A 12596-nucleotide genomic window follows, 5' to 3' on the forward strand; every position below is an offset into this window, starting at 1 on the left:
AATCCCCCCCATAGTTACGCCACGGTCTTCAACCTTTTCTTGGTTCTCGATACAAAAAAATGAATCTGAGAAAATACAGAGGTAAAATTGTCATAATTGAGATAACAGACAAATATTAACCAAGGTCTAATGTATAAACCTTCGACATTCCAAGATGAAATGTCCCCTTTCACCCCTGATGACCACCATATATGCATTCACGTCTTTCAGATACTAGAAATATTTTTTAAATTATTTTCAATTTTGTTTTTACTATTTACCACTGTAAAAAAAACTTGCTATTTTTCTTTCTCGTCCATCATTTTTTACGTAGAAAAAAATTGGGTTTCAAAAAAATCATGGAAGATGTTAGAATTAATGCAGAGCATCATAAAAAAGGTAAATTACAATGCCTATATTATTAATGATCAACTTTCGAGAGTCATAATGAAGCTATGACTGCTTTAATTGTGAACGATAACGTCCGTGGTTATTGCGTTCCAAAAAGGTTCGAAACTTTCCATTCTAACGTTTATGAAAAGTGCACAAAATAAAATTCGCTAATTCGTTTTCAAAACCAAAAAACAAATTCTATAACTTTCTTCTATCCTTTGGGATCTAAAGCTTAGCAACCTATCGCTAAAATTCCTAACAATAGTAACGCCAACCTTAATGCAATGCCATGACTACAAATATCAATAATTCAAAATTTATGCTTCACGACCCCTTATTACAAAAATATATAAAAAATATATAAATATCAATAATACGTGATTGTAAACTGTAATGCACGAGTATATGATCGAACTCCAGAACCACACAAAAGACAGCAATACGGCCGGGAACTGTGGCTAAAAAGAACAAAAAATGATCAAGCTCATGGTCTTGGTTCTAGCGTTCCGCGGAGCTTCGTCCGGGCAGAAGGGGAGGAGAGTCCTTCGGTGTCATTTTATACTTTCTGCTCGCTGGAAGTGAGACGGGATGAAATGGATGTGGCAACTAAGTATACAATTTGTTTCGAATTGCTCAAAATGTCTTGGGCTTCCTCCGATAGACCCTATGCGGCATTAACGAACTACTCGACGTGAAAGAGAAACGGCAGTAAAAAGGTGTCTGTGCTGGGAAGCGAATGTGTCTCGAGATTTGTATTTGCTCACTCTCTTCGACGGCTATTTTCCCGTACTTCTCAACCCTTGGCAAATCCTGTGGAAGGAGCTCATACCAAGAGTGGAACCATGACTTCTTGTAAGTTAAACGTTTACGGGGTAAAATTTTAGCGGTAGGATTATTAATAATCCTACCGTGAAAACGTACAAAACATGTCCGTAAAGCCAAGAAGGGAATTATGATCACTCGCTTAAACTTGTCTCTCGTCGTTACAAATTAGAATATGCTTTTTTAAATTTATAAATTCGTCCACATCAATACTGAAATGTAACTTTCCAGCATGCACTTCCGTCATTGAGTCACCAAAAATTGCCGCTAATCAGTGGGGTTGCCAGGAATTTCGTTCAGGGGGGTCCAAAACCAGGGGGAAAATATCTGAAAACCGGAACTAAATAGAGGTTTTTAACTAATTTAAATACTTTTCATAATTGAAAAACTTTCATTTGTCAAAGAAATCTTTTTTTTAAATTCATGCTTTTTCAATATTTTAAGTAACTGTGCTTTTATATTTTGGGGGGGTGGGGGGGGTCCGGACCCCCTGGACCACCCCCCTCGCGACGCCACTGCTGATTAGGTCTCCTATATTGCTGTTGGGTTCAGGACTGTTGGGATGAAATCCAACATGCATGCAGCGTAATTATTTTTTTATGTAATTTATTTTTCCCATTCATCTTTAAGCACCCTAAATGCCTTACTTCTCCCGTAGTAGTTAGCACATGCTATTTCCACAAGAGATGATCGGTCTTATGAAAAACGGCGACTTTGTCCGTGTAATTGCCAACGGTCTATATTGACTATGCTAATGGGGGTGGGGCAAGAAATGCAATGCGGACATAAATTTATATTGGCACACTTAGTGGTATTAATTTACTCTTACTAAAAGAGAAAGAAATAATAAGAAAATGTGATAGTACTAGCAGATGGATTAGCGAGGCACTATGATATCTCTGAGTAACTGACCATAGATAGCTATAATGCTAAAAATTTCATTTTTGGGGGCATGCGGGCCCCTTCCCCCCCACCCTTATGTACGGCTCTGGCCATGATGCTGGGCGTATGTATTTTACTGTGAATGTTTGAAGCGAGATTGGTCCGACCTGTAATATTACGTAGTCTGAAATAAAATTTCAGAAGGGTTTCTATCTCTGTTCCATTCATTTTGGGGGAGAGCTAACTCAAAAGAGGTATATGAAAGAGAACGCATCACTTCGGCTAATTTTTGCTGAAAGTTTCACTCTTTTATATCTTGAGCTACGAATTTTTAGAATGCATTTGATTAAAATAATTTTCAATATTTGACAGTCAATCCGGAAATCGCAATTCTTTCATAAAAATCGGTAGATGGAAGTGAGGATAAGTTTGTACGAAATAAAATCTCCTCTTAGTCAACCATTCTCTCGGAAGTTTTAAGTAATAAAACGTGAAAGTTACCATGAGTGGCATAACTATGGGGGGGGGGGGGAGTAGGGGGATAGACCCCCCCCCCCCAAAGCCTCAGAGAAATAAATATATGTTCAAAAAATTTGTCTAGTTTTGACTTGTAGTAAATTTTAACGTAACATTTTAATGAAACCTAAATTTTAAGTGCTAAAATTATGTAAAATGTATTTTGCAGGCACGTCATTTTTCCAAAATTTTCCTTAAAGGGGGGTGGGAGGTCGTCCTTCCTCATCCCCTCTCTTCCCCCCCCCCTCCCCCCCAAAGCATATTCCTAGTTACGCCACTGAAAGTTACCACCCACCGTCCGTCAGTTGGTGACATCATCAGAGCTTCGGTTGTAAATTCACTCGTTCAGGGAGAATCTTTCATTGAGGGAGGACGTAAATACACGCACACAAAAGAGTAAACAGCAATGATCCGTGCGAGGTCAAATAACAGGTCCGAGGAGTTGAAGAGAAACGGTCACCGGCACGGAAAAAATTTAATGACATCATCAACTCATCTGCGAAAGTCTGACTGCTGGAAAATCAAGGCCGTCGAATATTTTAAAAACTTGGCGATGGATCGCATAATGGAAAATATGGGTCCGAGTACTTCTTTCTATAACTCTATAAAAAATCAACAATAAATACATATTTTATTAATATTATCAGACCCGCCACTGTGCCTCTTATTTTGCATTTGAAGAAACTTGTACCAAAGAATATTCATTTTAATATCTGAGATACAGGTACACATCATCTACGCTGTTTAGCCTGAAAATTTAAAGAAGATAACATGAATTAAAAAATTTTTAAAAATTATGCATCAGGGAAAATGACAAAGTACGAAATAATTCCTCTCATTACCATATCTCCTCCAGAGCAATCTGGGAGGGTGGAGTTAAAACCTGCCCTTATTCCCCGACGGTGCTTGATTACATCCATCGATATTTTAGGAGGGGAGGAGGAAGGATGAAGGACAGTTCCCTACTTTTTGTGGCACCTATGTGGTATACATTAACTCTAATTGTAAGCAATAATGCAACTGCCTAGACAAGTAGCTTTAATATATTCTACAATTATCTTTAAACTGTTGTCATCAAGAAACAACCAACACGGTAGCACCAAAAGAATGGAGATTTTGGAATTTCTTTGTTGATTCTTCATCTCACGAATTTCCTTCTAATGATAAAAGTAAAGTTTTTGTGTCCTACCTCGTGGTTAGGTAATTATGCTTCCTTAGCTTAGACCTTATGCTTCGTGACCACTGTTGGTCGCTTCTTCTGAGGAAATGGTACTGCTAGCCAAAGGGTTAATGAACATAATATTCACGTCAGCGGGTTAGGTACAGTAGGAGAGGGTCAACAATTTCAAATCTCAGCTTTATCAAGATTAGAAAACAAAGCCAACTTTATTAGAGGTCCTGCAGCCTCTGAAGAAACCACACATGGATGTAAGGTTGGATTAAGGTCGTTGTCATGGGGGGAGAGGTTAGATAATTTGCCATGGTTCTTGGGTGGTATGCAATATCTCACTGTGATAATGTTTCTGAGGGCTGATATGCTTAGACAAATGGCTTTAAAATGTACTTTATTTATTTTTAAATATTGCTTGTAAAGCTCGTGAAATAAAATCATATATTGGGGAGCAACCTTAAAATTGACCATCTTTTCAATTTTTCAGAATTTACGGCAGGGGATAGCCGTCATCCCCATTAAAACACCACTGTGTGGATACTAATACTACATAAACTTCATACCTCAATCTATTTCCCTTTTCACATACAACCCACTGATCTGAAGATTACATGCATCAACCCAAAACCACTCACTGACATATTTGACACACACAGGGGGTCGATGTTTGTTAAAAATAACATGAATTTATATGAGTTAAACTGCAACATTCACCAGCATCATACCAGGTCAAACCTAGATATCCACATCAAAACTAGATCTACCACACTAAATACTGAGGGTCCATACCACAAAGGAGCAAAACTCCACAATTCACTCCCACAAAATATTTAAAAAATCAACAATTTTTTTAAATTCAAAACTGAGCTAAAAAAATTTTTAATACAAAAACCTTTATATTCTACTGATGAATTTTATGCTGTATGTAAAGAAAAACTTAAATGAATTATGTTGTATGTAAGGAAAAACTTAAATGTAAATTAATGTATTAAATATTGTCCTGATGTATCTTTAATTGTCATTTGCATACACACTGTGTTCTATTGCCATTGTTTGTTTGTGTTTTATCCTTTATGTAATGTAACTTGACGAAGCTATGCAATTGTATTGCCTTCAGCGAATAAATTATTATTATTATTATTATTATTATTATGTAAGTGTCACTGGCATTACATAAATACATTAATTGTCATTCATGGGCCTTATAATTCCCACGTCCGAATGTCACCATATTTGACAGCCATGTTGTTACAACAATGAATTTGATACCTTTAACGTTAACATTATTGACCCACAACATGCAATAACATTTCTCAGGAGTCAGAAAACCTCTGGTCAACCTGATTATGCTGTAAGGGCCTAATTTTTTGTCAATTTTCTTATTTCTGTCTGCTATTATTATTATTATTATTATTATTTATTAAAAATATGATCCTTCATTAACAGATTAGTACATGTTACTATTATTTTAGACCTCAGATTCTTCATCTAAAAGAATCAATTCATCATTACTTTATTCTAGCTGATTATACCATTTTTTGCAAATATTTAATTAAATCATAGGATGTCTCTCCCATCAAGAACTTGTTTGTGGAATATTTTCTGGATGCCAGTCCAGGACAGCATCATGGTAGCATGATATATAGTAGCATCAAATACTATTCACTTTTAGCTTGAAATAAATTAAATAAGTAACAGAAAGTTAAACTGTTTTACAGAAAAATATATATTTTGGATGGTCTCGTGTGATTGATTTCATTGCTGGCATGATTCCAACTTAGAGCAAGGTCCATATCAATAATGCAATATCATCATAACTCACTTACAGGGCTGAGAAAACTTTATGTGACAGTATTTGGAGGAGATGACACAGGCCCTTCCATCGCCAAATCTGATGAAGAAAAAAACTGTGAACCAGAAGCCGAATGCCACTCTGAAATTTTTCACGACTGTGAAAGCTTGGAACCATTGGAAAAGAAGCCCAAGATTCGGAATGACGTAAGCAATTGAAGTAAACCAGATTAATGCACAGGCTGTATAGCTGATGGAACCACAAAATTATCAAATTTGATAATGACACAATCCTTTGGGGTGTACTGGTATCAGCAATTTCTCATTATTAGTGGTAATATTGAATTTTGATGATTTTTTCCCACCACATTTTCATCACTTGTAGAGTAATCAAATTTTATCATTCAATATGATATTTAAATTATATCAATTTTATCTTACAATTGGGGTAGATATGTTACAGTGATATTGGTGGCATAAAATTGATGTCTTTCACATTTAAAAATGACTTATGATGTTGGTTCGGTTCATTTAAAGAAATTTCAGAGCTGATTGTAATGGCACTATATTTATAAGACCTTACCATTATTGTTAGAAACTTCCTTTTACAAAGTTCAAGTTGTTTGTGTAATTTTTTGAAATAATGATATTTTAATTGTCATGATTAATAATTGCCTTCCATCTACATGCTCATTATTATCAAGGTATTCAAAATAGAAGAAGTAGACACTTCCAACAGTGATTCAGACCAACATGAAATGGTTAATAGCTGCAAACCTATGGCAGAACGGATCTCTGAACCCATTCAAGACACTATGAGCCTGGCACCCATGGAAGAGGAACCTCAAGTTCAGACGAAGGTAAGCAGTGTTACACTCTCATTAGCAGGGCTAAATCTATGCACCGCCTTCAGAATATATGCTAAGTTAATTTCATGAATTACAAAATCAGCAAATTCATTACAGTAGACCCTTCATTACAATATTAATTACATAATTCTATATTGGATGATCATAAAGTGAATTCCATCGGAGATAGGATTGCAATTATTTGCAGACAAAGAATAATTGTGAAGGGTATTTGCGCTTAAATATTCAGAGTATGTGATGGAGCCAATGCAACTCAAATTTTGTGGATTATAATTATTAAAAATATTTTAACAAACAAAACATACTCGGCAAACAAGGATAAATAAGTTGGCAAGCTTACACATGCAGAAAGAAAAAAAACACTGACAAATTAGATGGGGAATTGTTTTGGCATGATCTGACATCTTCCTTGGCCAGAAGAATAGCATATTATATACAAATACATATAAAAAAATTGCAAAATTTGAAATTTTTAGAAGCACTTGCAAAATTGGCTCAGATCATATGTCAAATCCAACCCATGGTAAAATTAGGGTCTACGTGGTAATCTATATAACACATAATATACAGCACAATATTGATGAGAAGAATTGGGAATCATTTCAAAGCCACAAAGTTACATACCAGAAGTCTCAGATCAAACAGGCTTTTTTGCCTTGCCATTCCTGCCTTGCCTTGCCTGGAGCAATAAGGATTCTGGGAAGTAATTTTGGAAATGGGGTCTGAATGGACAAGGGGATTACAAATCCCTCTGGGCTGGAAAAAGAGTTCAGAAAGTGTATGTAAAGGAACCTAATGCCCACCAATTCCCCTGAGTCAGCAATTAATTAATGCTAAAAAAACTCCCAATAAAGTTAGAATAGAAATTTTTGAAGTAGGATATCTTTATATCATATCCTATCATAATGATCCTACTAACATATATTATGTGGCTGGTCTAATATTTTTTCCTTGAATGCAAATAATATGTTTTCCATTGCAATTCCTTTGATTGTGCTATCATGAACTTTTCATAGCACCTACTGAGTTTACCGGGAAATGAAATGGAAGAAGTAGCAGAAACCTCAACAGTTACTCCGAATCGGATGGAAGATTCCATGAGTGGCCCTCCTCGCAAAGTCTGCCGGTTTCTGATCATTCTTCCTGAATGGGCTCAAATGAGTTGACAATGTTTACGAATCATTCTGATAAAATGTATTTTTACTTTATATTATATTTAACTGTCTGAATCGATGTCTGTAAAAATTTTTTATAATCACTGGAATAAATTTTTATTAATATCATTGCAATTTGGGGCTGATTTAATTATCATACCAAGTATTCCTACTTCTAAGGTTTAATTATTTGTAAGAAATCATCCAACTAAGGGGGCAAAATGGAAAATATGGAACATATTCCTATTTTTGTCTCATACAAATATGGAATATGTATAATCAAGGTAAAATTTGCTCCTTGTTTAAATGACCTAGCAATGCAATTAACAGACATGATGGTGTAAGGCCAAAGAAATTGGAGAAGAGCACAAATTGGCTGCATAGGCTTTCAAGGTAATGACTGCGATTCTCAAACTAAATTAGCAAAACCCATGGCTCATCTTAGAAGAAATTTATAAATAATATGGTGAACTATTGGGAAAAGTAAAAGCATCGGTTAAAAGGTATAAGATTTAAAACATATACTATGTATACATAGTATATGTTTTAAATACAGTACTATGTTGTGTATACAGTACCATGATCGGAGCCAGGGGTGCAGCCAGAAGTTAAGGTTGGGGAGGTTTAGGTGCAACTAATGCCGTGGTGTGCGGGGGTATGGAATACCCACCGGGCTATGCGATAGGTGCGTGATTAATAAATTGTGGACGAGTTCAAAATGGTGAGTTTTATGGCTTTCTGAGGGATATTTTATTAATTCTTACTCTATTCTATTAGTAATATATATCCAATAAATAAAATGGATTAAACTTAAATATTTCTCTGAGCTCTTGGGGGCATTTAACCCTCAAAACCCCCCGCCCTCGCTGCGCCACTGATCGGAGCAACCATCCAACCTGTCATAATGGCTTCCAGAACAAGAACACACTGTAAACTTTAAATTGGATACATTAAATAAAGGTCTGCACTGAGCATTAATTAAATGCGTCATTAACCGCTTCTGTGCAGTAGCGGATACAGAAAAAACTCAAGAGGGGGCGTAAAAGATATCTTGAGCAGCATTTGCTTTTGTGGGATGGACAAATAATTAAGTCACATGCAATTAAGTTTAAGATGGTTGTATTTAAACTGATAACAAGCATATAGCATCATACTAGACAATGCCAACCTATAATATAAAAAAAGTTAAAATTGATGTTAGGCAAGGGGGGGCGGGCGCCCCTGTATGTATCCGCAGCTGCTTCCGTTACTTCAAACGTCATTCTCGTTTCGTTTTCCTTCTTCTAAAGCCAAAAGGAGTATTTCACAATGCTTCGATAAATACTAATACTTCCAATTCGATATTATTTAGCTTGCGTTACGTTAACATACTCGGAGGGCGAACTTACTTCTCTCTTAACAGCGTCTAAATTCCCGCCAAATTTAGTAACTTCGAAAATATAAGTTAGATATGGCCTTTCCAAGACATTGCAGTTGTTCCCAAAACCAACGGGAACTACTGACGTAACGTTTCTCATATTTGCAGCTGTGCATCCCATTTAGCATCGCGCGCACAACGACTCATGAAGTAGTGACGTAGACAATTTAGAACAAACTCCTCACTAAAGTTTATTAATTCCTTAGACCATTTAAGTAAGTAGACGTGCCATTCGGGCGGAACGCTGTGGCCAACATCGCACGGCGGGGAAGTGAGTGGGATGAGGGAGCGTGACGTCACGGTTGGGACTGCAGACGATATTCCGTATGCGCGCTTGAGATATTTTAACGCTCATTCGCTGCAAAGTCGCTGAAAAGTGACGATATTGGGCACGCAAAATGATTATACACATATACATTATAAATATATTTTTACGATGAACTAAGACATTTTATAGCCTTGAATGTGCGCAAAAAGCTAAATAAATCAAGATAAAGCGAGAAGCGATCGCATTAAATAAATTGATTAAGAATGTCATATGTAAACATGGGCGTACCCAGCGAAGGCCAGGGGGAGCAACTGTCTCCCTAGAAGCAAAAATCGCAAAAGTCTTTAAGCAAAATCAGTACTAAATTGAAACGAAAGTATTCAACAAATTTTCTTCAAACCAACGAAAAATATATTAGTATAAGTCAAGTAACTGAAAAAAAACCTTTTCTTCAAGGAAATGATCTCATAAACTAATAAAGCGCTGTTATAATGTTCTTATAGTGTTGGTTTCATTCATCTTTTCCATGCTAAAATGTCTCAACTTCGCTTGCCTCCCCCCCCCCCCCCGCTCCTAGAACATGGCTTCCCCCCCTAGACCATGGCTTTCCTCCCCATAGACCATGGCTTCACCCCTTCTAGGTAAAAAGAAGGGGTCCTGGCAAGTATCCCGTAATTTTTTTCCGCAAAAACCAGTTTATTGCGATCTCGGTAATCTTCAATAAAAATAATTAAACAAATCGTTTTATTTATAAGCCCAGCGCAATGAAGCCTAAATTAACGTATTTACACTGAAAATACGCATTTTGAAAAATCCTACGTGAGATTAAAAAGAAGGCGTGGAGCAAAATCCCACGATATCTCACAAAGGATGAAGGGAGGGGTCCATAAAAAGGCAAAATTATTTTAGAAATATTACTTATTAATAGTAGATTAACCTAACGGTGACATTCCTAGAAAATGAATATTAAGACTGTCCCAACGGTCGTGTGTCAATTTTGACCCGTAATTTTAGTAACTTTGCATCGAGCAATATTCATGAAAATTGGCACACTTATGGGGAAAGGTCCTAAGTTTTGTTGAGTGTAAGCAAAATTTTACAATTTTGACCTTTTGACCTCACAATGTGTGTCCAAACCAAAAATTTTAATTTGCCTTATGTGGTTTTAATGAAAAAAATCGAGATTGAAAAATGTCTAAATTTCAATGACCAAAATGTCAGTTCTTGGGTTTTCGGACTTAAGGAACCCGAAAAAAACACTTTAATTTACGAAAATTCAACCGTTGACCCAGTAAGGTCACCGTCAAGGTCATAAGGGTGGCAAAAAGAATAGCATACCAACAAAGGTGTCGATCCATGGATTTTATAGGGCACCCAAGTCATTGGTATTGTCGAAATACCCGTATTATTCACTAATTGACCTCCAAGGTTAATACGGAGGTCAAAGGCCATAGAGGTAAACGTTCGGCCATCGTGGCACCCAGGTTTCGAACCATATGTTTTCAAGGGTGCCAAAGACGATTTTTCAGTTAATAGATCCGTATTGTTGATTTGTTGACCACCGAGGTCTCAATGGGGGTCAAAGGTCATAGAGTTAAATGTCTGGCCATCATGACAACCAACGTGTCAAACCATAGGTTTTGAAGGGTGCCAAAGTCAGTTACGCAGTTCATTCATCCGTACAACAATTTATTTTGACCTCCGAAAGTCATAATGGGGGTCAAAGGTCTCAGAAATTTTAGTCGACCGCTTTGACTTTCTGACCGCTTTTGATTAAGATATTTTAAACTTCATTCGCTACTTCGATTACCAAAATTTTATCACCCTCAATAACTTCAATAGCATTTTAAAAAAGGTGATCGATTGTTTTTAAACTCTAGCTAAATGTGAGGATTCTTTTTCAAAACTCTCTTCTACAATTCTAGGACATTAAACCTGATATAGAAAGTAGGAATACATAGTGGTATAATTTAAAAATTCTATCTACAGCTGACGAAAGAGGTAACTAGCGCGTTTTACAGTAACCAAGTATTTTCTTATACATGCGGCTTCCGCAGTTTCACAAAATTCTTTCAGCATTTGAAGACGCACAGTGTAATGTAGAAAAAAAATATATTTTAATGACAATATTTTCCACATCTGCGGGCAACAAAACAGCAGCTGTTTGAACGGTCTTATGTATCATGTGCGCTGTAAAACCGATTTGATAACTCGTGATGTACGTACTGTACAGGCCTTAGATCTGAAGGAATGACTATGAAAAATAGAATGGAAATACATCCTTCTGCTAATGCTATAGTTTCTTTTCTTCGTCTCCATAAATTGTTTTTACTAAAAATTTCTGTATTTTGGAGGAATAAGATGCAGAAGTATTTAAATATCTTTCATGCTCTTGCGTCTCCAAGTGCTTCGAAATATCAAACTGCCGTGAAAAATATAAAATTATCCGTTAAATTTCACACATTTGACAAAGTAATCGCTTCTGGATTTTTTAATAAAATGAGATTCACTTCTTAGATGATCTTTGAATCCACATCCTCTTTTCTTACGTATTGTGACAAGAATATAAAAAATTAAATTATGTCGTAAATTGTTTAAAAAATTTAATTGAAAACTCTGTAAGTACATACGTACAAAATTACATGAAAATATTTAATAAGTTATTCAATAGGTACATTAAATATAATTGATTGTTATAAAGCAAATTTATTTTTAAAATTATTTTAATCCAATCCTCTCTTTCTTTCTAATTATAAATATGTTAATAGGTATTATTTATTCCCAGAATTTTCCGTAGCGTACGCAAATCGTAGGTGTCACTCGCAAAGCCGGCGCTAGACCTTTTTCCACCATCGCAAAATATATATAACACGAGAGCTGTCTGCTAAGTAAAAAAATATGCATTTATGAAATAACTAAATTACTTACCTAAATAATATGAATGCTGATTTGTTGACATCCCTTTTTAGTAGCGCTAGCGCGCAGCTCAATTTGCATCGCATAATTGACCGTTTAAAAATTACTATATGCGAAGGCGTTGCCGCGTTACTTCGTGGACGACCGGCAAATTCTTTACACCATGACCCTTTTCCTCTCTAAAATTCCCCCCGTTTACAACTTTTGTGCAAGATTTCATGTTTTTATAACGATGTTCCGAATGATGCTAGATCGCTAACGAGATAAGAAAAAAATCTGCGGAAGTTTACAAAGGGCTTTGTCTTCATTTTACTGCCACAATATTTTTTCGTCGCTGCCAATGCCGAAAAATGCCACTGTTCATTAATTGTAAGTTCACCAATCCAACCATGGCTGAGAGAATACTTCTCGTACATAA

General features: G+C 36.0%; 1 protein-coding gene across 1 annotated transcript; it reads left to right on the forward strand.

Moving 5' to 3' along the window:
- The first annotated feature begins 869 nt into the window (after window positions 1-869).
- LOC124163836 lies at window positions 870-7680 on the forward strand. Its single transcript, XM_046540941.1, has 4 exons — window positions 870-1224; window positions 5592-5761; window positions 6259-6414; window positions 7440-7680. Exons 1-4 carry the CDS (start codon window positions 1215-1217, stop codon window positions 7587-7589), a joined length of 486 nt encoding a protein of 161 aa, XP_046396897.1. The 5' UTR covers window positions 870-1214; the 3' UTR covers window positions 7590-7680.
- The last annotated feature ends 4916 nt before the right edge of the window (window positions 7681-12596 follow it).

This window comes from Ischnura elegans, chromosome 8 (genome assembly GCF_921293095.1).
Source record: "Ischnura elegans chromosome 8, ioIscEleg1.1, whole genome shotgun sequence".
NCBI classification, from domain to species: domain Eukaryota; kingdom Metazoa; phylum Arthropoda; class Insecta; order Odonata; family Coenagrionidae; genus Ischnura; species Ischnura elegans.

Excerpts from the sequence above, each read along its gene's own strand:
- LOC124163836 (XM_046540941.1), top strand. Across the intron at positions 5,762-6,258 it reads AGCCCAAGATTCGGAATGAC|GTATTCAAAATAGAAGAAGT; the intron begins GTAAGCAATTGA and ends ATTATTATCAAG. Across the intron at positions 6,415-7,439 it reads AACCTCAAGTTCAGACGAAG|CACCTACTGAGTTTACCGGG; the intron begins GTAAGCAGTGTT and ends AACTTTTCATAG.